At 40.9% G+C, this 25969-nt stretch overlaps 1 protein-coding gene and 1 pseudogene across 1 annotated transcript; one reads left to right on the forward strand and one right to left on the reverse strand.

Annotated features, from left to right (window-relative positions):
- Positions 1–1379: 1379 nt before the first annotated feature.
- On the reverse strand, positions 1380–2405 carry LOC101659500 (annotated as a pseudogene).
- A 16501-nt stretch (positions 2406–18906) lies between these two features.
- LOC101659185 (olfactory receptor 51I2-like) lies at positions 18907–19851 on the forward strand. The gene has a single exon (XM_004717086.1). It carries the CDS (start codon positions 18907–18909, stop codon positions 19849–19851), a length of 945 nt encoding a protein of 314 aa, XP_004717143.1.
- Positions 19852–25969: the final 6118 nt, after the last annotated feature.

Raw genomic sequence — 25969 nt, forward strand, 5'->3', positions numbered from 1 at the left:
TAAGTCTCTAATTCAAGGAAATTGGCTGGAATTTGGTAAGAGTGGTGAATCTTGTGTGATTATAACTTCTCCTGGTATCAGCAGCACAGGTGTTCCAAGGTACCAGTTTGGAAATTGCCAGGTAATCAGTTTTGGGTCGTTGCAGATGTAGCTATGGTAAAATTTAGTAAGCCATCATGTGACATCCCTTATAATCTTTTTGAATTTGTCCTCATTGTTAAATATTTACTACTTTCTTTTCAATTGAGATTTTAATCTATTTTACTTTGTTATTTTGTTAGATTTTTGTTGCTGTTGTTGTTTAAATGCTTTTCTATCTATTAAAGCTAGGATAGGTAACTCTGTTGAGACAGTAACTGGATTCATGGTTCCTTAGGGGTATGGCATGGGAGGTTGGGGGACGAATGGGGGGGCTAATAACGATGAGTACAAGAATGAAGGAAACATTCTAAAACTAATTGTGGTGATGATTGTACAACTCTTCTTCATGGGATTGAATTATTGAATTGTATATGTGAATTATATGCCAATAAAACTGTTTAAAAAAAAGAATGACAGTCGGAGAAACTCACGGGCGCAGGCTATCCGGTCCTATAGGACCACTGAATGTACATCAACTCAGTGGCAATGAGTTTGGTTTGGTGGTGAAGTCTCATCTTTCTCTTGCAGGGTGGCTGGTGGGTTTGAATTGCTGACCTTGTGGTTAGCAATCCATCAAGTAACCCAGTGTGCCACTACAGCGCTTTTAATGAAGCTTAAAGAGGTTAGCTATATTTCTCATCTTACATGTATTTATCGATCACTATTAGCTTAGGCACTGTTTTAAATTTTCTACATTTAATCACTTATATATTCCTCACCATAGAATAAATGCTTGAGTATTATTATTACCCCATTTCTTGGTTGGCCACACTGTGGCACAGAGAGATCTAGCAATTTTCTCAAGGACATAAAATTAATACATGAAAGAGTTTTGAAACCAGACACTCTGCTTTTAGACCTCGTATCCTAACCATTGCCATTGATGAGTACAAGAATAAAGTTCAATTAAAATTCAACTCCAGGAGTTTATTTTGTTTTGTTTTCCATTTGTTCTCTTAGTAGAATGCTTTCCATACTGGGAACAGCCTTCCTGTTTGCTAAATCATAGCTTCTTCGGAGGCAAGAGAGAACAATGCTATTCCTGAACAAGCTGAGCGATGGGAAGATGGCATATTCTATGTGCTTATTGATATTTCTGATTCATCTGGCCAGTCTTCTTCCTTCCGGAGTTCCTTCCCAATTCCATTCATACTTCCCATTCCATGAGGTTTCATGCATATAATACAGTTCCTCTACCCACTTATCTTGTGATGTCATATCCAATATTTGCTCAGAACTTACACTGAGTCTTTGCTCAAGTGAAACATTCTTAGAACTCGAATCTGGATTTCCTTGGTTCTGGCCCCATAGATGATTGGGTTGAGCACGGGAGGCACCAGCACATAGAGATTGGCCACCAGAATGTGCACATACTTGGGGACTCGGTGTCTGCCAAAGCGGTGGGTGAGAAAGGAGAAGAAGGCAGGAATGTAGAAAACCAAGATGACACCAAGGTGGGAGCCACAGGTATTCAGAGCTTTGCGCCGGGCATCAAGAGATGGCAAGTGAAAGACTGCTTGGAGGATAAAGACATACGAGATGGCAATGAGGATGGAATCCACACCCACAGATAGCAAGGCTGCTGTCAGTCCATAGACAATATTGACAGTGATATTGGCACAGGCCAAGCGAGCAATGCCCATGTGCTCACAGTACGTATGTGCCATGACACGATGCCCACAGTAGGGCAGTCGCTTTAGCAAGAAGATGAAGGGGGAACCCATGGCTATACTTCGGAAAATCCCAGCACATGTGATTCTGCCTATGACACTGTGGTTGAGAATGGTGCTGTACCTCAGAGGCTGGCAGATAGCCACATATCGATCAAAGGCCATGGCAAGAAGAACTGAGGACTCCAGCGCATAGATGGCGTGGACACAAAACATCTGGGCTAAGCAGGCAGCAAAGGAAATCTCACCAGCCTGGAGCCACAAAATAGCCAGTGTCTTAGGCACTGTTGTCGAGCTGAGGGCCAGGTCCGTGAGTGAGAGAAGACAAAGAAAGAGGTACATGGGTTTATGTAGAGCATGATTTGTTACAATGACCAAGATAAGAGTGGCATTTCCAGCCAGTGCCACCAGGTACACAGCACAAAAGGGGATGGCAAGCCAGGTATGGCTGGCCTCCAGTCCTGGGATCCCTGTTAGGCAGAGAGTATCTGGGAGACTGTTTTCACTAATGTTGAAAGCTGACATGCTGCTTGACAAATGAAAGGGTCAATGTAAAGTGTGCTGATATGCCTGCCCTGTCGGTATGTGGTTCATTCACATGAAATATTCATCTCCATGGGAAATTAGCCCTTAGACTGAAAAAAGAGAGATGAATTGTTATTGATTTGTTATAGAATTGCAAATTTTATCACAAAAACTCTCACTCCACCCGCCCCTATTTGCTGTTTTCCTCCCAGCTATGAGAAGTTTGGAGCTCTCTATCCCATGCACCAAGCTAAGCAGGTAGACCTCTGCACAATTGTACCATTCTCAACTTATTTCCCATTATTTTTAGGGCACTAAAATTACTTTTTTAAATTATTTTTTAAAACAATTATTTTTACTGACTTTGACTACATGTACCTAGGGATATCTTTACTTATGCCCTAAATTCCGGTTATTGGTCACTCATAGTGAGCCTGCTCTCTTCCGTTCTCCCTTATCTATTTCTTATGGACTTGGGAAAAATTAATCACCCCCAGAAGTTTTCTTTTCTTAGTCATTCCTTAGTGAGATTTTATACACCCCCCCCCCCATTTTCTCATTCATATCACCATCCTTTTCAGTAAGGCCATATCTCTAGGTTATTATAAACTGTTCTTGTTAATGACTAATGTGTGTGTTGATATTTAGATCAATGTCCACTAAAGGATGCAATTTTGGTAACTCTTAGTATCTTGCTTCTGACGTTTAGACTTAAGGCTCTGGTTTTATATTCACTTCGTTTTCTGGGTATCCTATCTGTCCAAATACAAATGAATGGCTTATTTTCATATCATCTGATATAATCCACCCTCCAAAACAGGGTGATTAGGGATTCTGAATATGCTCGCATGCTTCATAATTGTATATCTGAAGTAATTTGAGCACTCCATAAGCACACAAGGACAAAGCAAGAGATTGTATTCTCAATCATGGCACACCCAGTTTATTGTAGTGCCTGGCTAACAGTGTAATGACTGGATATGACATGCAGCTCAAACCATCAAGTGGATGGGAGCTGACTGACAAGGAGATTTCAGGACACTGAAGATGCTAGCAATAAGTACATCCGGATAAGCTTATGTTTATAAAGAACACTCACTTTGTATACTTTCCCTCAGTAATGTATTTCACTTAAAATAAACCTATAGCTCTGCTTCTTTTACAAGATTGTTGTATGGCCTCGAAGAGTTTGTTTTAGTGAACAGAGCCAGTTTAGAAAAAGCAATGAAATTCAAGGTCAACTTTCCAATTCTCTATCTGGTATTCAAAAATCCTATAGTAGTTTTATCATTTATAAATTGGAATTGGTAAAACTTGATCTACTTACCTCATTAGGATTTGTGTGTGTGTGTGTGTGTGTGTGTGTGTGTGATTGAACTGAAGAAAATTACATAGGATAAAAAATCTGGTGCCCCAAATCATGATAAACCCCAGTTTCAGAAGGTCTCTATCTCCTACCAGAATTATAGAGTGGACAGAATATAATAAGTAACCTCACCCTAGCCTAAACATTTGGAAAATTAACTCCAGATGGGAAGATGAGTGCAATTCAGATCACAAAGCATGTTACTGGCAGTAATGAAATTAGACCTTGGGTCCCCTGATCAGGTTGGCATTTTCAATTTACCAAATTGACCATTTATATCCCCAAGCTTTGGATTCCAATCTCTTCATACATTGTCTAACACTAGTTCCTATTGGAACTAGTCATCTTCTAGACTGTCAAGTGACAGAGGGAAGGCTAGCCTCCTAATTGCAAGGCAATGTCTGATGTCGGCTCTCATGTGTTCAGCCTGAACACTGCCCCGTAACTCTTAGGAAAATCATAAACTATGGAGAGTAGGAAGTTGGAGTTTTTGTCTCCTTCTTTTTCGTGCCCCAAAGGAAGATTTCAATGACCAGAATTTAAAAGCTGCTACTCTGGGAGCATCTACCAACTGGGGACCAGGCTGCCACGGTTTTTTGAAGAAACAATGGAGAAAAGCCACCGAGTGGGGCTCATTCTCCTCTATCATGGGGACAATATTCCCATCAGTTTTGTTTTGGGGTTCCATAGTGACTGATTTTTGGAGGTCCCCCTCTGAACCTATAACCTGTTGCAAGCCTATTGCCTCAAACTCCTTTTAGACTCATGGAAAGCGTGATTTGCGGAGGAGAGCTGAAACAGAGGGGTTTCTTGGTTGTAATTTTACAAAAGCCTGCTGTGTGGGCTCAAACTGCCAATCTTTTGGTTAGTAGGCTTGTACAAATGGTCTGTGCCACCCAGTGACTTCTACAAGCCGCCTTAATTTCTGGGAATCCAATTTAGAGAACATACCTTCTCGAAGACATTCATTGGAAGCTGGCGATCCTCAGCTCTCTGCAGTGTCTGGGTGTGATGCAGTGGGGTGAGGAGGTCAGATGACGTGCATCTGAATGAAGATGTTGTCAGTGACATTGAAGTTGTGAATCTGAGCAGGTCTGTGTGGCTCTCATATGAAAAGTGAGGGAGTCTAAGTAATTAATCTGGATGGAAATACCTTTTCCTCCCTTGGCCTTTTTGAGCTCCTTAAGGGTTGTTAACTCGGCTCTGCTTCCCAGCTTCCTTTAGACAGGAAGAATGGCAAGTAAGGCTATTTATGGTTCTATTCCCTGTGAAATCCCTGGAGGCTTGTCCTAGGGATTTGATTTACTCTGGGAGAGAGAAAAACACTCAGATAAACAAACCTAATTTCGTCAACTCAATTCCAATTTAGAGCCACCCTAAATGACAAGAGTATTGAGCCCTGATGACATAATCCTCATGGCTGGCAGTTCAAAACCATCAGCAGCTGCTCGGGAGAGTGAATGGACCTTCTCCTGCCAGCAGTTAGGGTCTCAGAAACCCACAGGGGTCACTATGAGCCAGCAATGGCTCTGGGTTTGCTTTTGATTGTCAGAGGACAGGGTAAACTTTCCCTATAGAGCTTTCAAATCTGTGATCTTCATGAAAGTAGACTTATATCTTTCTCTTAGAGTGGCTGATAGATAAGATCTCCAAATCTTTGGTTAGGAGCCAGCCAGGCACTTAATCACCGTGCCACCAAGGTTGCTAGAAAAGCGATGCTTCTTCTCGCTGCCATTGGTCAATTCTGACTCAAAGCAACACTATAGGACAAAGTAGAGTCACTCCCATAGGTTTCTGAGACTGTACAGGAGCAGAAAACTCAGCCTTTCCCCAACTTGCTGCTGGTGGTTTCAAACTGCCAACCACGCAGCTTGAAGCCCAGTGTGGAACCCCTCCACCACTAGGGAGCCTTTTAAAAGGTAGGTGAGGTAAATCAAAGGAGGAGCTTGGAGCGGCTGTGATAGGGAACTAGTGTGCTGGCAGCTAACAACGACCAGGACAGAACATTGCTCAGGACCTTTGCAAGGAAATTCCTGACCATTAACATTGAATTTGCATGTTTTGTGTGTTATTCTGTCTTCTCTTCTGTTGATCTTCTCTTAATTACCACTTCATGGTCCCTTTTCTCTTCTCCTAATTTCTGCTCATCTTCCCAAACTGCCCTACACGGTAATGGGAAGGGCTTTCTGTGTACATGTGTTATGTGAACACTACATATGAATCGGCAGCAAGGAATGCTTGCAAATATACATATGCTCCATTATGTCATTAAAATTTTTGAGAAAACACAAATTCAAAGATAAAATTATCAGACTTCTTTTTTCACTTAAAAGGTCATTTTATTGGGGGCTCTTACAGCCCATATAAAAATCCATACATCAATTGTATCAAGCATATTTGTACATAACTTGCCATCAATATTTTCTAAACATTTTGTTTCTTTTATTATTTTATTTTCCCTTATCTATTCTTTGAGAGAAGTTATACAATAAAAAAGACACAAAGACAGAGATATAATCAGAGTCTAAAAGGAAAGGGAAAGATGCAGAGGTTAAAAGACACAGGTGGTAATGATTAAGAGGTGCATGGGGTGCAGCCCAGTGTTTCTAGTATATGTCCTGAAAAGATCACATGAGTAAATTAAGGTTTTATATTTGAAGGAAACTATCTTTCAATAGTAGTGCAATTTTGTACCTAGTTTGATTTACTGGGAACTCTTTTTTTTTTTTCATTTCTAAAATGCTAAAAACAGCCTCTATGTTTGATTGTGATGATTGCAAGAGACAGTGCCGTCTCGACAGTTTCTAGAACACTGTAGACACTGACTATCACAGGTGATAAGTTTGCTTCTGCCTCCAGCAGCTCTAGCCATCTCTACAGTCTCACTTCTGAAGTTCCCCCAGAAAAGAGAGCCCTGGTCTTGGGACATTGGGGAAAAGAGTCTCCACCAGAAGCAGGAGTTCTATTCTAGTCTCACAACTTAACAATTTTTACTCATCACTAACTAGCACTGAGTTCCCAAGCACTCAGATGCCTTATCTGCCAGAGGATCCTTCCCTGCCGGTCCTGAGAAAACCTGAGGATGCAGGAGTACCTGCTGTGGGCTGTGTAAGCCCTGCTCAGCTGGAATACATGCTGCAGGCCTTGCAGACAGGTCTAGATGATCGTCCATGAGAATAAGGAGCGGGAGGTTCCACTTTTGTTACATCAGATCGTCTAAAAGACATACGCTTGTTTAGAGAACTCATAGTCAGCTATGAACATATGGATTGGATGGATATGAAATGTGTTTTGAACTGAGGCTTCTTTTTGTTTTGAATTGATACTTGTTTTAGTTTCAAAGTGACATTTATTTTTAAGTGAAACATGTTATTAAGGAAAACTTGTAGCTATACATAAAGCATAGGTGCTAGGACCTAATGGATGGAGACCTAATGCAATGGTACATATGAAGGCATTTTCTGCATCTAAAAAGAGATATCCGGAAAGCAGTTTTGGGTTACCCTTGGAGCCAAGGTAGTTCTGGCAGTTAACCATCTGGACAGTCAAACACAAAGCTAATGATTGATTTCCTTCAGAAACTACCTACTAGTTGCAAGGAGTGTAGCCTGAGGCCATGTTCTAACTGCTTGAGGTTTCGACCTTGGCTCCTTAGCACCATGGAGTTTCCAACTTGTCCAGTGAAGATCAAGAGTCTCTTACCTATGGGGACAGCAAGTAGAATAAGGGGTTTGTGGGCAGGGCGTACAACGGTGGTGGTGGGGTAAAAGAGAGACGATGTCAAGGAGTCCATGTAGAAAAGGAATGGTTGGAAACTGATTGTGGTAGCAATTGTACTTGACCAGATTGAAATATGGAATGATATGTTGTATGTATTAAATCTCAGCTAATTAGAAAACAACAGTCCTTCAGTTCAACACCCAATAACAAAAGCCCTCATTAAAAATAAACTACAGAGTCTCCTACAGAGAAACCTTGCCTGCGATCCTGACCAGACCACTACATCACAGACACTTGCTTTTGCCTCATGTATATATATATTTTTTAATTTTAATTTTTTAAATTTTTAATCATTTTATTAGGGGCTCATGCAACTCTTATCACAATCCGTACATACATCAATTGTGTAAAGCACACTTGTACATTCATTTCCCTCACCATTCTCAAAACATTTTCTCTTCACTTAAGTCCCTGGCATCAGGTCCACATTTTTTCCCCTCCCTTCCCACTCCCCTTTCCCTCATGAACCCATGATGATTTATACATTTTTATTTTGTCATATCTTGCCCTGTCCGACATCTCCCTTCAACCACTTTTCTGTTGTCCATCCCCTATGGAGGAGGTCACATGTAGATCCTTGTAATCGGTTCCCCCTTTCCAACCCACCCTCCCTCTACCCTTCCAGTATTGCCACTCACATCACTGGTCCTGAAGGGGTTATCCTCCATGGATCCCCTGTGTTTCCAGTTCCTATCTGTACCAGTGTACATCCTCTGGTCTAACCAGACTTGCAAGGTAGAATTGGGATCATGATAGTGGGAGGGGGAGGAAGCATTTAAGAACTAGAGGAAAGTTGTATTTTTCATCGTTGCTAAACTGCACCCTGACTGGCTCATCTCCCCCCCTGAAATCCTTCTGTAAGGGGATGTCCAGTGGCCTACAAATGGGCTTTGGAGCTCCACTCCGCACTCCCCCCTCATTCAGTATGGTAAAATTTTTTGTTCTGATGATGCCTGATACCTGATTCCTTTGACATCTTGAGATCACACTGGCTGGTGTGCTTCTTCCATGTGGGCTTTGTTGCTTCTGAGCTAGATGGCTGTTTGTTTACCTGCAAACCTTTAAGACCCCAAACACTATATATTTTGATAGCCGGGCACCATCAGCTTTCTTCACCATATTTGCTTATTCACCCGCTTTGACTTCAGCGGTTGTGTTGGGAAGGTGACCATCACAGAATGCCAATTTAATAGAAGAGAGTATTCTTGCATTAAGGGAGTACTTGAGTGGAGGCACAATGTCCTTCTGCTACCTTAATACTAAACCTATAAATATATGCACATAGATCTATTTCCCCATCCTCATATATAAAGATATTTGCATATGTACATCTATCTAGACCTCTATAAATGCCCTTTGCCTCCCAGAACTTTCCTCTATTTCCTTCGACTTTCCTCCTGTCCCACTATCATGCTCAGTCCCAACTACGGTTTCAGCAATTCCTCTTTGCTACATTACCCTTGATCATTCCCTACCAGCCCTCCCACACCCTCCTCACCACCAATTGGATCACTTGTTTTTCCCTTGTCCCTGGGTTTGTTAATACTACTACCTTTCGCCCCACCTCCTCTTCTCCCATGTCCCCCCGGAACTGTCAGTCCTGGCTGTTTTCTTCTCCAGATTGTTTATCCAGCCTATCTTCTTTAGACAGACTTGCCGAGATAATAACATGCACAAAAACAAGACAGAGCAAAACCAAGCAACATTATACAACCCAACAACAATAAACCAACGACAAAAAAACCGCAAAACACAACAGAACAAAACACAAGAAAGAAAAGCTTGTAGTTAGTTCAAGGATTGTTTGTTGACCTCTAGGAGTGTTTTCCAGTCCAGTGTATTGGGGCACCACGCCCTGGACCCAAAGTCCACCTTCAGCATTGCCTGGAGACCTCACCGCTCCATTCCCTTGCTGTTCTGTTGCACCCTCTTAGTGCTTTGTCTCAGTGTGGCGGGATCAGATCGGGTGCAGTTCCCACACTTTGTCTCTGGTGTTGTCCTCTGTAGAGCTATGGGTCACTGAGGGGCATCGTGTCTCATAGTGGGGCCATCCGCGTGGTCCTCTCTGTGGACTGGCTGCTCTAATTGGGAACATCGTCCTCATGGCTTGGTAGGCCGGATGCGCTCCACTCTTTCCTCCTCCCCCTTCATCTGCATCCTTGTGCTCCCATCAGATCTGTCCCTCTCCCAGAGCTGCAGATTCAATGCCGTCCTTTGAAATAAATTCTTCTGGGGGGAGGGGCAGGTGTCCACTTAGTAGTTGGGATTGGGGCCGGTACCCCAGATCTCGCCACTGGTTTCCTACTCCATGCTGGCATGTTGCATTCACATCTTGGAGCACTGGGTTGAAGTCTGGTCCCTCTTTCCTTGTGGAGATATAAACAATACCCTCCCCTTGGGTGTGTTAGTGCCCTGTGCAGCCACTACCCATTTCTTTATTATTAATTTTTTTTCCCTTTCCACCTCCTTTTTAGTTGTCTACCATGTGTATCTCTGTATTTGGTCTGGTCCCTGCTATATTACTTGGTCCTCACCCCAGGAATGTTTGTATACAGTAGCTTTTTCCCTATGCCCCATTTGCGTTGTTTTTTTTTTTAAAGCTTACCTCAGCAGACTCATGTTGTACTTGTCCTTGTGTTTGGCTTACTTCGCTTAACATAATTTCCTCCAGTTCTTCCCAAGCAGCGATGTGTTTCATACGTTCATCACTGCTTTTTAGGGATTCATAGTATTCCATTGTATATATATACCACAGCTTTTTAATCCAATCATCAGTTGATGGAAATTTGGGTTGTTTCCAACTCCTTGCAATTGTGAACTGTGCCACAACGAACATTGGTGCACAGATATCTGGCCTTGGTTTGTTTCTTGACTCTTCTGGGTATATGCCCAGTAGGGGGATTGCTGAGTCATATGGATTTCCATTTGTTTTAGATATCACCACATCGATTTCCATAGTGGCTGTATATACTTATAGGTCCACAAGCAGTGGATGAAAGTTCCTGTCTCCCCACAGCCCCTCCAACACCTGTTGCTTTCTGGTTTTTTGAATTGGGCTAACTTTGAGGGTGTTAGGTGGTACCTCATTGTTGTTTTCATTTGCATTTCTCTTATGCCTAAAGATCTGTAATATTTTCTCATATGTTTGTTGGCCATTCGGATTTCTACCCCTGTGAAATTTCTCTTCAGGTCCTTTGCCCACCTCCTCAGAGGGCAATTAGTATTTTTCTTTTTGGAAGCTAGCATAGTATTGTAGATTTTAGTAATAAGGCCTTTGTCTGGTGTGTCATTGCTAAAGATGTTTTCCCAGGCGGTGGACTCTCTTATAACTCTCTTGGTGAATTATTTCGATGTCCACAGGTGTTTTTTCTTCAGTATATCCCATTTGTCAACTTGTGCCTCCTCTGTGTTTGTGTCCTTCCCTATCTCTGATAGCCTATGTGTTCCCTGTGCCACAGTTCTCAAGTTGGTCCCAATTCCCTCATTGATGGCCCTAATAGTTTGGGGTTTAACTTCAGGGTCTATGATCCACCTTGAGCTTATTCCTGTGCATGGAGTGAGATAAGGGTCTTGCTTCATTTTTCTGCAGGTAAATGTCCATTTTTTCCAGCACTAATTGATAAAGAGTGCATCTGCTTCCCATTGGATAATTTTTTGGGCCCTTATCAAATATCAGTTGTCTGTATGCTGATGATTTTATTTCTGGGTTTTCGGTTATTTTCCATTGGTCTGAGTATCTGTTATTGCAACAATACCGTGCAGTTTTGACAACTGTGGCTATATAGCATGTGTTAAAGTCAGGTAAAGCAAGCCCTCCCACTGTGTCCTTCTTCTTGAGGAGTTCTCTGCTAATTTGGTCTTCTTCGATCTCCATATGAAGCTGATAATCAGTTTTTCCATTTCCTTGAAGAAAGATGAGGGTAATTGTATTGGGATTGTATTAAATTTATATAGTGCCTTTGACAGAACTGACATCTTGACTATATTGAGTCTTCCAATCCACGAGCATGGGAAATTCTTCCATTTGTTGAGTTCACTCTTGGTTTCTTGTAATAGTGTTCTGTAGTTTTCCCCATATAGATCTTTTGTTCTTTTAGTCAGGTATATTCCTAGATATTTCATTTTGTGTTTGGCTATTGTGAAGGGTACCGCCTTTTTTATCTCCTCTTCTGTCATCTTGTCCGATGTGTATAACAGTCCGATGGACTTCTGTTTGTTGATCTTGTATCCTGCCACTCTGCCAAACTCCTCTATTGCTTTCAGTACTCCCCTTGCGGAACTTTTGGGATTTTCCATATATGAAATCATATAATCTGCAAATAACGATAGTTTCACCTCTTCCTTCCCCAGGCGAATACCTTTGATGTCTTTTCTTTGCCTTATGCTGTTAGCTAAAACCTCCAGCATGATATTAAATAAGAGTGGGGAAAAGGGAATCCTTGTCTGGCCCCATTTTTCAGTGGGATTGTGTTAGTCTTTTCTCCTTTGATTACGACATTGGCTGTTGGTTTTTCATATGTAGCTTGTATTGTCTTGAGAAATTTTCCTTCCATTCTTATCTTCTCAAGTGTCTTAAACAGGAATTGGTGTTGGATGTTGTCAAATGCTTTTTCTGCATCTATCAATATTATCATGTGGTTCTTATAGTTTTTCATGTCAAAGTGATGAATGATGCTAATGGTCTTTCTTATGTTGAACCATCCCTGCATCCCTGGTATGAATCCCACTTGGTCATATTTTCACATCTCACATTACTGCTGTCTCCCTTCCCCTCTGGTTTCTGTTGTTCTTCCCCCTGCCTGAGGGGGTGTGGTTATATGCCATTCATTGCGATTGGTGACCCCCTCCCTCCCCACCTTTCTCTCACCTTCCCAAAGCCCGTCTGCAGCTTCAGTGTATTGCCTTATAAATAGATGTACATAGGTCAATACCCCTATTGCTATGGATTAGTGTATTTGCATAAGTGCACATTAATCTCTCTATCTATGCCTTTGCTTCCTAGAGCTTGCCTGTTTCCTTTTGCCTCCTCCTGCCCCACCATCACTTCCCCCCTTCTTCCACCTCTTAGTGCTTCCTCTCCACTAGCTTGGTGTTGCTCTAATACTCACAGGATCTCTACCTTCTCCTGGAAGATGATTTTGCTTCCCTAGTTGCTCCCCTGTCCATGACCCCATCTGCTCACCACACCCTTCTCCCCACCTCCTTCTTCCCCCTCTATCTTCCAGTACTAGTCCCATTGCCTTCACCCCAGAGTTTCCTCCCATGTCCAACCCATATAATTAAGTAAATCATATAATTATGTAAATCATCCATGTCCTGGTCTGAACAATAAGAAAACATACAGTTGAAGAAAGAAAAGGAAAAAGAAAAAAATGAGAGAGAAGGAAAAAAAAAAAACCCATACACTGGTCCAGGTCTGTTTGCTGGGCCCCATGAGACCCACCTCTCTGGTCCTGAGGGAGATCCGGGGGCTGCCCCTCCTCACCTAAAATCCATTTGTGGGGCTGCTCAGGGGCTCTGTGGCATGGCTTTACTCCAATTGCTGATCTGTTATGCTCCATTCCCCCACTTTCTCCCTGCCGTGTGTTCCCATTATTGTCCTCTGTCTCCGTATGATCCAGTTAGGGGACAACATAGCTTGAGCTGTTGGTAGTTCCACAGTCCTCTTTGTGCCCCAGAAGCTCCATATAGGGACCTCATCCTCTGGGCTTGGTGTGCCCATGTGATGTCTAGGCCAACTGCCTCTTTCTCTTTATCCTTCTTGGTTTGCTTCCATCTGGGTATGGCAGGTAAGTTCCTTTCCCCCACCAGAAGGTCGAGTGTCCTTCTCTGCGGCACACACTTCCAGGGTGGGGGTCAGGCTGGTTCTGCCTGGGGCCGGCCCTGTAGTCCAGTCTTTTTCATGGATTCCTCCATGTATTACGTTGCCCTCCTGGTTTGGCGCATCATGGTGGGGTCTGTATGCACACTTCAATTCTGTGGAGACACAACCAATACTCTCCCCCTGGGTTCCTTTGTGCCCTGTTGCCCCCATATCATTATCTCAGTTCCTCCCCACCCTCATTCTCCTTACTCCTTCCCCTTCCCCCTTCTTTATGTTGGATTCACATGTACCTCCCTGGGTTTGGTCTGACCTCCCTCCGACTGCCTATGCTTCACCCGTGTATTGTGAGATAAGTGTCTTTTCTTCTCTTCCTGCTGTGCTGATTGTACTTCCCTCAGGGGACTCATGTTATACTTGTCCTTTTGAGATTGGCTTATCCCGCTTAATCTAATTCCTTCCAACTCTTCCCATGAAACGAGGTGTTTCATGTGATCATCTGTGCTCTTTAGTGCTGCATAATACTCCATTGTGTGTATGTGCCGGAGTTTACTAATCCACTCCTCCATCAATGGAAATTTAGGTCGTTTCCAACTCTTTGAGATTGTGAACTGTGCCACAATCAACATTGGAGCACAGATGACTGCTTGTATTTTATTTCTTATCTCTTCTGAGCATATGCCCAGTAGAGAGATGGCTGGGTCATAAGGTAGGTCAATTTCCATTTTCTTTAAGTATCACCAGATCACTTTCCACAGTGGTTGTACATATCTACATGACCACCAGCAGTGGAGACGGATTCCTATTTTACCACATCCCCTCCAACATTTGTTGGGCTCTGATTTTCTGATTTAGGCTAACCTCAGGGGTGCTAGATGGTATCTCATGGTTGTTTTAATTTGCACTTCTCTTTGACTAATGAACGGGGACACTTTCTCATGTGTTTGTTGGCCATACAGTTCCCCTCCCTAGTGAAAATTCTTTTCAGTTATTTTGCCCACTTCCTTAGGGGGTTGACTGTTTTCTTCTTTTTGCAGGCCATGAGGGTATTGTAGATTTTAGTAATAAGCCCTTTGTCTGATGTGTCATTACTAAAAATCCTCTCCCAGTCTGTGGGTTGCCTTGTTACCCTCTTGGTGAAGTCTTTTGAGGCGCACAGGTATTTTATTCTTATTAAATCCCATTTGTCGATTTCCACTTCACCTGTGTGTGTATCCTTCCCTATTGCAGCAAGCCTATGAATTCCCTGAGCCAATGATCTTAGGTTTCTCCCAATTCCTTCCTTGAAGGTACTGATGGTTTAGGGTTTTACATCTAGGTCTGTGATCCACCATGAGTTTGTTCTTGTGCATGGGGTTTCACTTTTCTACATGTGGCTATTCATTGTTTCCAGCACCACTCGTTAAAAAGGGCATCTGCTTCCCACTGGATGTTTTTGAGACCCTTAAATTCTGGGCTTCTTCCCTCTCCATATGAAATTGGTAGTCAGTATTTCCAATTCTTTGAAGAAGGTTGCTGGTATTTGAATCGGAATAGTGTTAACTTATAAAGTGCTTTGGGTAAGAGTGACATCTTTACTATGTTGAGCCTTCCAATCCATGAGCATGGGATGTCCTTCCATTTGTGGAGGTTGCTTTTGATTTCCTGTAGTAGGATCTTGACCTGAACCCCTCCCCCCTTTTTTTGAGCTTATCTCAGTGGACTTATGTTGTACTTGTCCTTTTGTGCTTGTCTTATTTCACTTAGCATGATTTCCTCCAGTTCTTCCCATTCGGCAACATTCATAATCTTAATTACATCTAGCTTTTGGATATGGTCATCTTTGAGAAAACCTTTTTGTTCATTCCCTTGAGAGCCAGAGAGATATTATATGTACCAGGAAATTTTCTTTCACTGCTTTGGAATGTTGTCAATTTCTCTTTTTCTCCAAAATTATCCAGTAATCTGCTATCATTGAACTCACTAAACTGTGATATTTCATTAGGAGTCTTCCAAACTCGATGATGAGTTAATATATGCAGTAGTTATTTACTTTTAGGGAGCCCTGGTGGCATAGTGGTTACACATGGGGCTGCGATCTTCAAGGTCAGCAGTTTGAAACCACCAGCCACTTTCTGAGTGAAACAAGGGGCTTTTACTCCTATAAACAGTTACAGTCTCGGAAAATCACAGGGGCAGTTCTATCTTGTACTATAGGGTCACTATGAGTCAGTATTGACTCGGTGGCAGTGAGTTTGAGTTGAGTTATTCACTTTTATATCCTCATAACTAACGTAGTTCCTAATATTTAATTACTGTCTGTGCTACACTTTATATCATATACTATCATTATATGCACAGTATATATGTATATACTATCATATGTACCTTATATCATATACTATGAAGGTAGGGTTTGTGACTTTAAATGTAAAGCTCACTATTTTATTTTTTTGTTTATGTTTGTGTGGAAAAACTTATCTAGAAAGGCTTATAGCAATGGAATAATGGGCCACAATTCTGATCAGTTCATATTGCTTACTTAGACTCAGGAAATTTCTTCAATACGTGCTTCAGTATGCTCCCAGTGTTTCCATAACTCTGTGAAGGATATTTTTCAGCTTAATACAGCTTCATTGAGCTGTACTAAGTGCTCATTGAATGGATAATCCAAGATAGCTACCCAACAGAAGAAACAATGTTAGCTATTTGTAAATGACTTTAAAAAAAAATTCAAATAAAAAAAAAGAGGATCAAAGAGTGTAATGAGTGACATATTTAGTTCACTGATCTGACTTACCTATAAGTGATATTTTTGAAAACCTGTTTACCTTTTCAGCCTGGTTAATCCTAGGCAAACATTAGGGGTCATAGAGATTATTTCTAAGATTGACATTTTTCACTTCCATCCCTGATGTAGCTCAAGTGGTAACTGCCTTCTAGATATAGCAGCTAGAGTTTCTTCTAGTGAAATAAATTGGTACAGAAAGTCTATGCATTTACTTTCATTGGTGCTTTTCTGATTTTGATCTATATCTATTCCTAGTTGTTCAGCTTTTAGAAGTCAAAGTACCAAACTTAAACATAAGCACAAATAGCCATCCAGTGCTTTCTATTAACCTATAGGCTAAATAGTTTGCATGTATAATGTCATTTAATTACCTCAATCATTTTAGGATGTGAGGATGATTGGGTGTCAGGATCAGACTTACCTGATAGGGGGAAAATGAAGCTATATGTAGGCTAGAAACTTCTAAGGCAAATAGTACAGCCAAGATTCAAACTGAGGTCCATCTGGCTTTCACCAGGTAAACTTTGTTTATTACCCATCATATCTCTGTAGTACGGGCTCAGTAAAGATCTTTGGAGAATGCAGCACACTGCTATGTTTTCAACAGCTTCTTACAAATATGTTATATAATTACCCTGGCTTTATGGACAGCCACAATTTACCAGTGCTTCTTTTATGTTAGAGTTATATTTATATATGATCTAAGTGGGAATTTTACATGTTATAATACTTTTGAATGTTGAGATTCATTTTATAGGATTTAAGCACTCCTCATGGAGTGCCATTTTACTTCTCCTGGAGTGATTAAATATTCTTGTGTGTGTAAGCCATCAGCATAGGGTAGAAAAGACATGACACCAAGTTAGAAGTCTTGGAGTTAAATACCATTTAAACTGTTAAATACTCCTGGCAAACTGAACAAGTTTTATATATCTCTTTCCCTTCTCTAGGCTCAAAAGCATTGTAAAATACAATGCTTTCTCAGATCCCTTCAGCTTCTGATAAAACCTGCTCCTCCAATAACCCTGGACCCTTGTCCGTGAGGAATTTAGCAGGCAGAGAGGAGTGGAGCCTCTACATATTCCCAGCAGTCCATGACCACTGAGCTGAAATAAGCTCAGGGGACTTCTCAAAGACAGTCTTAAATAGTTCAAGTCAGGAAGCTTGAGCAAAATAATTAGGGACTATGGGCAGGGCATGCAGGGCCTCTGGTTCTTCTCTCCCTCTCTGCACCTTCCATGCATGAAGCTATCTCAGGTAGGTAAAATGACATGCCAGACCCTAGGACATTCTGTTCTGACCTTTTGAATCCTGGGTGCTATGATATGACAATCAGAAGGGGGGAATTTTGTCCCCAATATGAGTACTTCCCCTCCTCTTGACTCGTATGCCTTCTTCTTATTATTTTGCTTGTTTATTTCTTTGAGATAAACTTGATTGTTGGGACCTTTACGTACAGAAATTGGATTTGAATCTTTGGAAGCAGTTAAGGTTACTAAGCGGAGCAATGCCATTCATATACTTGCTTTTAAAAACGATCGTTCCTGCTCCAGATTAGAGAAGTGACTGGGCTGAGGCAGGAGGTGTGTGAAGAGGATGTTGTTATGTCACGGGAACACATTATCTTGGATCTGAAGTATAACATGAACGTAGAAAAATAAAGAGCAAGGTGTTGACAGAAGTACATTGCATCGTTTGTTAACATGCTTTGATGTAATAATAAAGCTGAAGAAGGCAAAGTGATGTTTGGAATTTGAGTTTTAATCTTCAATAAGATAATAAAAGAACACAGATGTGGCCTTTTAATGTAATTATAGGGAACACATGTGAGAAACAGTTTTAAATTAAAAGGAAATTAGTGCATTTGGGGTACTATTTTGTTGTGGGGAAAAATCCTGGAAATGACTTGGTAGCAAATTGTTTGAGTAGCCATTGGTTGCCATGAGCTAATTATACAGTAATAAAAAAAGTAAAAAAAGAAAGAAAAATAATAACCAACCAAGTCAGCTCCATATCATCGCGACCCCATGAGTGTCTGAGTAAAATGGTGTTCCATAGGGTTTCAGTGACTGAATTTTCATAAGTGGAAGTGGATCCAGATTTTTCTTTTGTGGCACCTCTGGATGGACTTGAAGTCTGAGAACTAGCAAATGAGTAAGTTAACTATTTGCATAACCTGGGAGCCCCTGAAGAATGAAAAGGTAAGTGGAATTGGGATGTGAGTTGGAATTGATTTGATTGTACATATCAACAAGAGTATGTGCCTTAATGTCAGGAAAATTGTCTTTAAGAAGGCATATCTTGTTATCTATTTTTTTTCTGGATAAATGGCTGAAATAAATGAAAGACCAACAAGAACTAAAGAAACTAGGAAGTCACGATAAGGTGGTAGAGGTTCAGTAGAATGAGAGAATGAATTCAGAAAGTGTTCATGGTGTAGTGGATACATGTTTGGACTGTTGAGGTGCATCATATTTGAAGGGGTAATGATCAGAAGAGTTTTGTCTTAAGTCTGAAACAGTTATACCTATTGATTGATTAAAAAGTGTTTCATATCTTTAAATATGAGGAAAAGTATGATGATATCAGATACAGGTGTAAAGGAAAGCAAAGTGACCTATCTAGCTAACTGGATGAACTGAGAAAGCTTTGCAATTTCTGAAATCTTTGACAGGGGAGCAATAATGAGTGATTAAGGAAATAAAATATTCTATTTTTCAAGAGTGGGAAACTGAGTGATATAGTATTAAGATATTAGGCGGAGGCCATGGATAAAATTGTGTTTGTCTTCTTTACAGAATAGTGGTCCTCGAATCTAAGTAGGAGTTCCATCATGGACGATCACCCGCCGAACGGCTCAAGGGTTCCCTCTTTCACGCTAACAGGCCTTCCAGAGCTGGAGACCTCCCAACACTGGATGTTTCTGCTGCTGGGTGTCCTCTACATTGTCTCCATTGTGGGAAATGCCCTGATTCTCTTCATCATCAAAGAGGAGCAAAGCTTGCACCAACCTATGTACTATTTTCTGTCCCTACTGTCAATCAATGACCTAGGTGTGTCTTTTTCCACCCTGCCAACTGTGCTGGCCACATTTTGTTTCCATGTAAGGGAGATCAATTTTGATTCGTGCATGGCTCAAATGTTCTTTATCCACCTCTTCTCCTTCATGGAGTCTGGGATCCTACTGGCCATGAGCGTTGACCGCTATGTGGCCATCTGCAACCCCCTCCGGTATGCCACAGTGCTCACTGATGCAAGAGTGGTGCGTATGGGGCTGTCTGTTATCCTCCGCAGTTTCTGCATGGTTTTCCCACTGCCTTTTCTTTTGAAGCGGCTGCCTTTCTGTAAGGCCAATGTACTCTCCCACGCCTACTGTCTGCACCCTGACTTGATCCGCCTGCCCTGCGGTGATATCACCATCAACAATATCTTTGGTTTATTCATTGTCATCTCTACATTTGGCCTGGACTCTGCACTTATTTTTCTCTCCTACGTGCTCATCCTTCGTTCTGTTCTGGCCATTGCCTCGAAGGAGGAGCGACTGAAAACACTCAATACTTGCGTCTCCCACATTTGTGCCGTGCTCATCTTTTACGTGCCCATGGTTGGTGTGTCCATGGTTGCTCGCTATGGGAGGCATGCCCCAAAGTATGTGCACACGCTTATGTCCCTGGTCTACCTCTTTGTGCCTCCAATGCTCAACCCTGTCATCTATTCCATCAAAACCAAAGAGATTCGCCGAAGGCTTCACAAAATTCTACTGGGAAGCAAGTTTTGAGCTGGAGTTAGGTTGAAGGTCAAAGGATGTTTACAACTACACCATACATGGAATTTCCAAGACCTGCGTTGACAAGAATTTTTATATTTCCTTTTGAAAATGACCCACTATTAGGATCCCTGCCACCAAACATATGGTGAAAGCCTCGTAATAGTTAAGACTCAAGTCGATTGATTTCAGAAAGGTTAAATGGGTTATGATTTAGTGGGGGAGAGTGGGGAAGGCTTTGTTTTCTCTTTTAATAATTAAAAAGTATATAACTTGATTATCTGTCTCATTGTTTGGCCAAAATGCATTTCTTTTATCCTTGTTTAATGGCAATCATCACAAGGAAACTACTTGTTACAAAGGAAACACTATATTAATGGGCAATTGCTTCTTTCCTCAATGATTATGTTAAAATAATATTAGTCACGATCACAACATGCTGATTTGTATATCTAGATATATATGAATATATTATATATAATAAGAGAATGTGTGTGTGTGTGTGTATTTACTTTGGACATGGACATGTCATCAGGAGAGACCAGTCACAGGGGAAGGACATCATGCTTGGTAGAGTGGAGGGGCAATGAAAAAGAGGATGACCTTCCATGAGACGGACTGATACAATGGTTGCAACAATCAGCTCAAACATAAGAACAACCATGAGGGTGGCACCAGGTTGGACAGCGTTTTGTTCTATTGTGCATAGGGTGCTGTGTATGGAGCCAATTTGACAAAACCCAACAGCACCCCGACATGAGTAACGATGCTCCGAAGGATTCAGTTCACATGATGCATAGCATTCACATGGTTCTTCAAATTAAATTACAGATACATTGCATTACATTATCTAATTTTCAGTACAATGAAACTTGATATAATATCTCTTGTGGTGGAGTAAACTCCAACTTGTCACAACTCATGTGTCAGAGTAGAATGATAATCCATAGGATCCGGGGGGAAGCAGATCACTAGGCCTGTCTTTCAAGGCACTTCTCAGTATACTCAGACCATCAACCTTTTGCTTAGCAGTATAGTATGTTAATCGTTTCTGTCACCAGGTTTCTGCTTATCTTCCATAGTCTCAAACAATTTGCTTCAGCATGCTGAGCAATGTAGTTTCCTGAAACAACAGAGCTTCCCACCACCACCCCCGCACCGATATCTCTGTGTCTTTGTTTTTATAGATTCTGCTTTGAATATCTTAACTCTACACCACTCATTGAAAAATAAATGTTTAAAATATTACTGAACAGATACATGATGCTAGGCCCTGGTTCAGCTTTCTGCTGTTCACTGCCAGAAATATTTCCAGTACTTGCTTTAGTGCGTCTACTTACCTGCTTTCTCTATCTCTCACAAGGTGTCTCGGTCTCCCTCTATTGTAATTTTAAAGACTTATATTATAGCTCCTAAATATAATTCTGTACTTATCTGTTTAATTATATATAATTCTCTATGTGAAAGGAATATTTCATTATAGCATGGACTGTATGTTAACGTTAAAAAGAGTGTGAATTTTGTGGAAGGCAGACTATGGCCTTCGAAAAAACAACCCCGATACAGTTTATTCATTTGTAAAACTGGTACAAGATAACTAGATTATTACATGTTTATAACCGATCATGATAGTTAAGTTTATTGTGCTAACCTTGCCAATAGGAGCATATGGGATTGGAAAGCATAGAGATAAAGAGCTCTGCAAGGCCCACCCTTCTTTCTTGCTCTTTGGTGATCGGACCAGCGTGCTGCTGCTTTAGCTAGTTCTCTAACTCAACCTGTGAGCTTCAACACCTGTGGGCCAAGCCAACTAGTAGATCATGGGTCATGTTGCTAGAACTTGAGGCTTCTCTGAGACCTACTTCACCATGCTGCTGGTGCGTACATCACTTGAGCTTGAGGCTGGTGGATCCTGTAGTTGTGCATTGCTTGAGTTTGATATCCCATCCTGGCTTGCTTCACTAAGCTCCTGAGCAACTGACTTTTGCCAACCCACCTTGATGTTTGCCTGTCTTGCCCGAGGGAGTACTCCACAGTCTGCTTCCTTGACCTTGGACTCAGCAGCCCATGTGAGTTGAATGACTTCCAGTATATTAACTGTTCCACTAAAATGAGTTGAACTGAGCCCTCTGTACTGCTGTGTGAGCTATTTAGCTGTTATATTCCTTCTTGCTGTATAAATCTATCTACCTATCTATCTATTCTATATCATCTATACAATATAAATGCCCTGGTTTTGTTTGTCTAGAGAACTCTGCCTAACACACCAATATATGTAAGATGATTGGTACTTTGCTTGTCATATAACATTTATTCAGTAAGGAAAACTGTTTTTATAGTAATAATATTTTATCCTTGTTGTTTGGCATTATGCAAACTCAATCTTATTCACGGCGATTGAGCTGATTTTATCTCATCAAGACCTTATAGAACAAGAATAAACTGTCCCTGTGTGTTTCTGGGATTCTTAATCTTTACAGAATAGGAAAATATCATCCTCTGAAGAGTGGTGGCTGGAGGTTCCAAGTGGCTGACCTTGCAGTTAGCAGTCTAGCATGTCACCCACTCTACCGCCAAGGTTACTCTCAGAGATTTCAATGAACACTTGAGGCCTGGACAAATGAATGAATGAGACAGGAGAACTGTTATTTGCAAATTACATAATTTGTTAATCAAGAAAACACAAAAACTCCAAAAATGGAGAAAATATGTCAAATATAATTTAGGGAAACACAACTTGCAATTTTTCTAGGACTAGAAAATAATTTAATGAGAAAATATTTTAATGGATAAGAATATCAAAATATTATTGATACGTTTCAAAATAAACCTGAATGAATAGGCACAAAAGCATGTTCCTTAAGGAAATGATTGAATGAATATTTTAAGGGGTCATTTCTCAAATTAATTTAATTTATTCAGGATATTTTAAAACTTTTTAGTACAGATCAATTTTACATTTAACAACTCATACACATTTTGTTTCAATCCATCATCTACTGCAATTCCCTAAATGTACCATCTCCTACTCCACTTCCTCCTGCATTTCATTTTTATGTTCTCCTTTCTTTCCTAACCACCTGGATGATGTCCTTACATACATGCTGCCCCTCTGACCTTAAATGGTTGATTATTTTATTATAAGTATAGGTTCCCTTCCCAACCTGAAGGATGATTTGAGGGCTGTTGTCTTGAGGGGCTCACCTGTTTCTCTCAAATCAGTAAGTCTGGACTATTTTATGATTTTGAGTTTGTTGAACATTTTTTCCTACTCTATCCAGGATATGCAAATATAAATATATATTTTTTTCCCTATGAGCCCCTATTGGAAGTCTATATATGCATATCAACTGCTCCTTCCCCTCAGTATTTTTGAAATGCAGTATTTTTTTTTCAATAACAAGAACATGTAAAAATGAAACAGGAAATCATTGATATAGCAGAAATTAGGAAAATACCTCCTATTGGGGGTAGTTAACAAACACAGAAGGCTTGTTTTTTTCTGAGCATACTATCCTTCTCCTGGGACTAGGAACTGGTTTTGCATGATACCATCTGTATTTTCCATTTAGAACTTCCTAAATATCAAGCATCAGTGACCCAAATTCAAACTGGATGAAACAGATCCAGGTATGTACTGGCTCTGAAATAGAAAAATTCAAAAGTGAAAAATGGATTGAAGTGTAATTCAGAGATTGATCCAGGCTTCGGTTCTATTTACCTGTAATTTTCTTATATAACTATCTCCATTTGACTCAGACTTATGATACCTCCCCTGATGGTGTACTAACAGGCCCAACAGTATCCGCTGTAGACTTTACACCCTCTCACAAGAGTATTTGAAGAAAGCGTCTCTTTTATAGTAAGTCTTAGGGTGAAAAGTGCTTTCTTCCAATATTTCTAACAAAAGTCCCAAAATACACTTTTACTGGACCTGTTGAGGTGAGAAGCACACACCTAAAACAAGGGAAAACTTTGATCTGACATGCTTATATTTACATGACAGGCTCAACCCCTAGGTCTTGGTGGACTTCAATACCATGCAGCCACATGGCCTGAAAGTATATTTTAATATCTTTTTTCCCTATCTCCTTAAAATATCTTGACAAATATGTTAATACCCATATAATATCTTTTTATACCTCTGTACCAACATTTTACTTAATATTCCTTTTTTATCACTTTATTGGGGGCTCTTACAGCTCTTATAATAATCCATACATCAATTGTATCAATCACATTTGTGCATACGTTGCCATCATCATTTTCAAAACATTTTCTTTCTACTTGAGCCTTGTTATCGACTCCTTTTTTCCCTCCTCTCTCCCCTCCCCTCTCACCATTGTGGACCTTTGATAAATTATAAATTATTGTTATTTTCATATCTTACACTGTCCACTCTCTTCCTTCACCCAGGTTCCCATTGTTCATCCCCTTGGAGGTGGGGTGGTGGTGGTTGTTATAAGTTGATCATTGCAATTAGTTCTCCCTTTCTCCCCCAACCTCACCCTAACCCCCATAGCATCACTACTCCCTTTACTGTTCCTGTGGAGTTTATTTGTCCTGGATTCTGTGTGTTGAGAGCTCTTATTTATACTGATGTACACAATCCAGTCTAGCCAGATTTCTAAAGTAAAACTGTGTTATGATAGTGGGAGGTAGGAAGCATTAAAGAACTAGAGGGATTTTGTGTGTTTCTTCAGTGCTATACTGCACCCTGGCTGACTCGTTCCTTCCTTGAGACTCTTTTGTGAGGGAATGTCCAATTGTCTACAGGTGGGCTTTGGGTGTACACTCCAATCTTCCTTGTTCACATTGATATGCTTGTTTTGGCTCCTCTGATGCTTGATCTCTGAGCTTGTCAACACCTTGTGATTACACAGGCTGACATGCTTCTTCCATGTGGATTTGGTTGTTTTCCTGCTAGATGGCTGCTTGTTTAACTTCAAGCCTTTCACCCCAGATACTATATTGTGTAATAGCTGGGCACCATCAGTTGTCTTCACTACATTTGCTTATGCACCCATTTTGTCTTCAGCAATGGTTTTGGGAAGGTGAGCATCACAGAATACCCGGTTATTAGAAGAAAGAGTTCTTGCATTGAGGGAGGGCTTGAGTAGAGGCCCAATATCCATCTGCTACCTTAATACTTATATGTGCATAGACCTATAGTAATATCATTATGTATTAATATGTTTACATATATGTGTCTTTATTTATACTTAAAAATCATTTTATTAGGGGCTCTTACAGTTCTAATCACAATCCATACATTCATCCATTGTATCAAACACATTTGTACATATGTTGCCATCATCATTTTCAAAGCATTTTCTTTCTCCTTGAGCCCTTGATATCAGCTTCTCATTTTTCCCTCCCTCTCCTGCCCTCCCTCATGAACCCTTGATAAATTATAGATTACTATTTTCATATCTTACATCATCCTCTGTCTCCCTTCTCCCACCTTTCTGTTGTCCGCTCCCCTGGGAAGGGGTTATATGTAGATCATAGTGATCAGTTCCCTCTTTCTTCCCCTCACCTTCCCCTTATTCTCCTGGTATTGCTACTCTCGTTGTTGGTCTCAATGTTATCTTTTGCCTTCCAATTCTTTCCTCTATTTCCTTTAACTTTCCTCCTGTCCCACTATCATGTTTGACCTTCATTCAGCTCTCTGTAATTCCACTCAATCACATTGCATTTGATAAAACTCCACCAGGCATTCTATGCCCTCTTCATCATTTATTTTAGATCTCTTGTTGATCCCTTGTCCCTGAGTTTATTGGCTTCCCCCATTCTTTCCCCCACCTTCTCTCTCAAGTCCTCTGGAACTGTTGGACTGTTTATACTGCCTATCAGGATTGTTTATCCTGCCTATGTTATATACATAGACATAGGAAAAATGAGAAGAAAAAGAGGGGGAAAAGCCTATAAATAGTTCTAGGTCTTTCTGCTGACACTTATGAATGTTTACTGATTGGCTCTGATGAGGTGCCAAAACACCCCCTCCAACCCTCCACCACAAGTCCGAGGGCTATTTTCAGGATTCCTCAGAAACTTCGTTGCTTTGCTCCTCTTGCTGCTCTGTTGTACTCCATTAGTGATTTTTCCTTGGTGTGGGGAGGTCAGACTG

This window comes from Echinops telfairi, unplaced genomic scaffold (genome assembly GCF_000313985.2).
Source record: "Echinops telfairi isolate 266 unplaced genomic scaffold, ASM31398v2 ScPeMD7_41;HRSCAF=154, whole genome shotgun sequence".
In the NCBI taxonomy this organism is placed as follows: Eukaryota; Metazoa; Chordata; class Mammalia; order Afrosoricida; family Tenrecidae; genus Echinops; species Echinops telfairi.

Coding starts and splice junctions, on each gene's coding strand:
- LOC101659185 (XM_004717086.1), top strand. CDS start 18,907: ATGGACGATCACCCGCCGAACGGCTCAAGGGTTCCCTCTTTCACGCTA.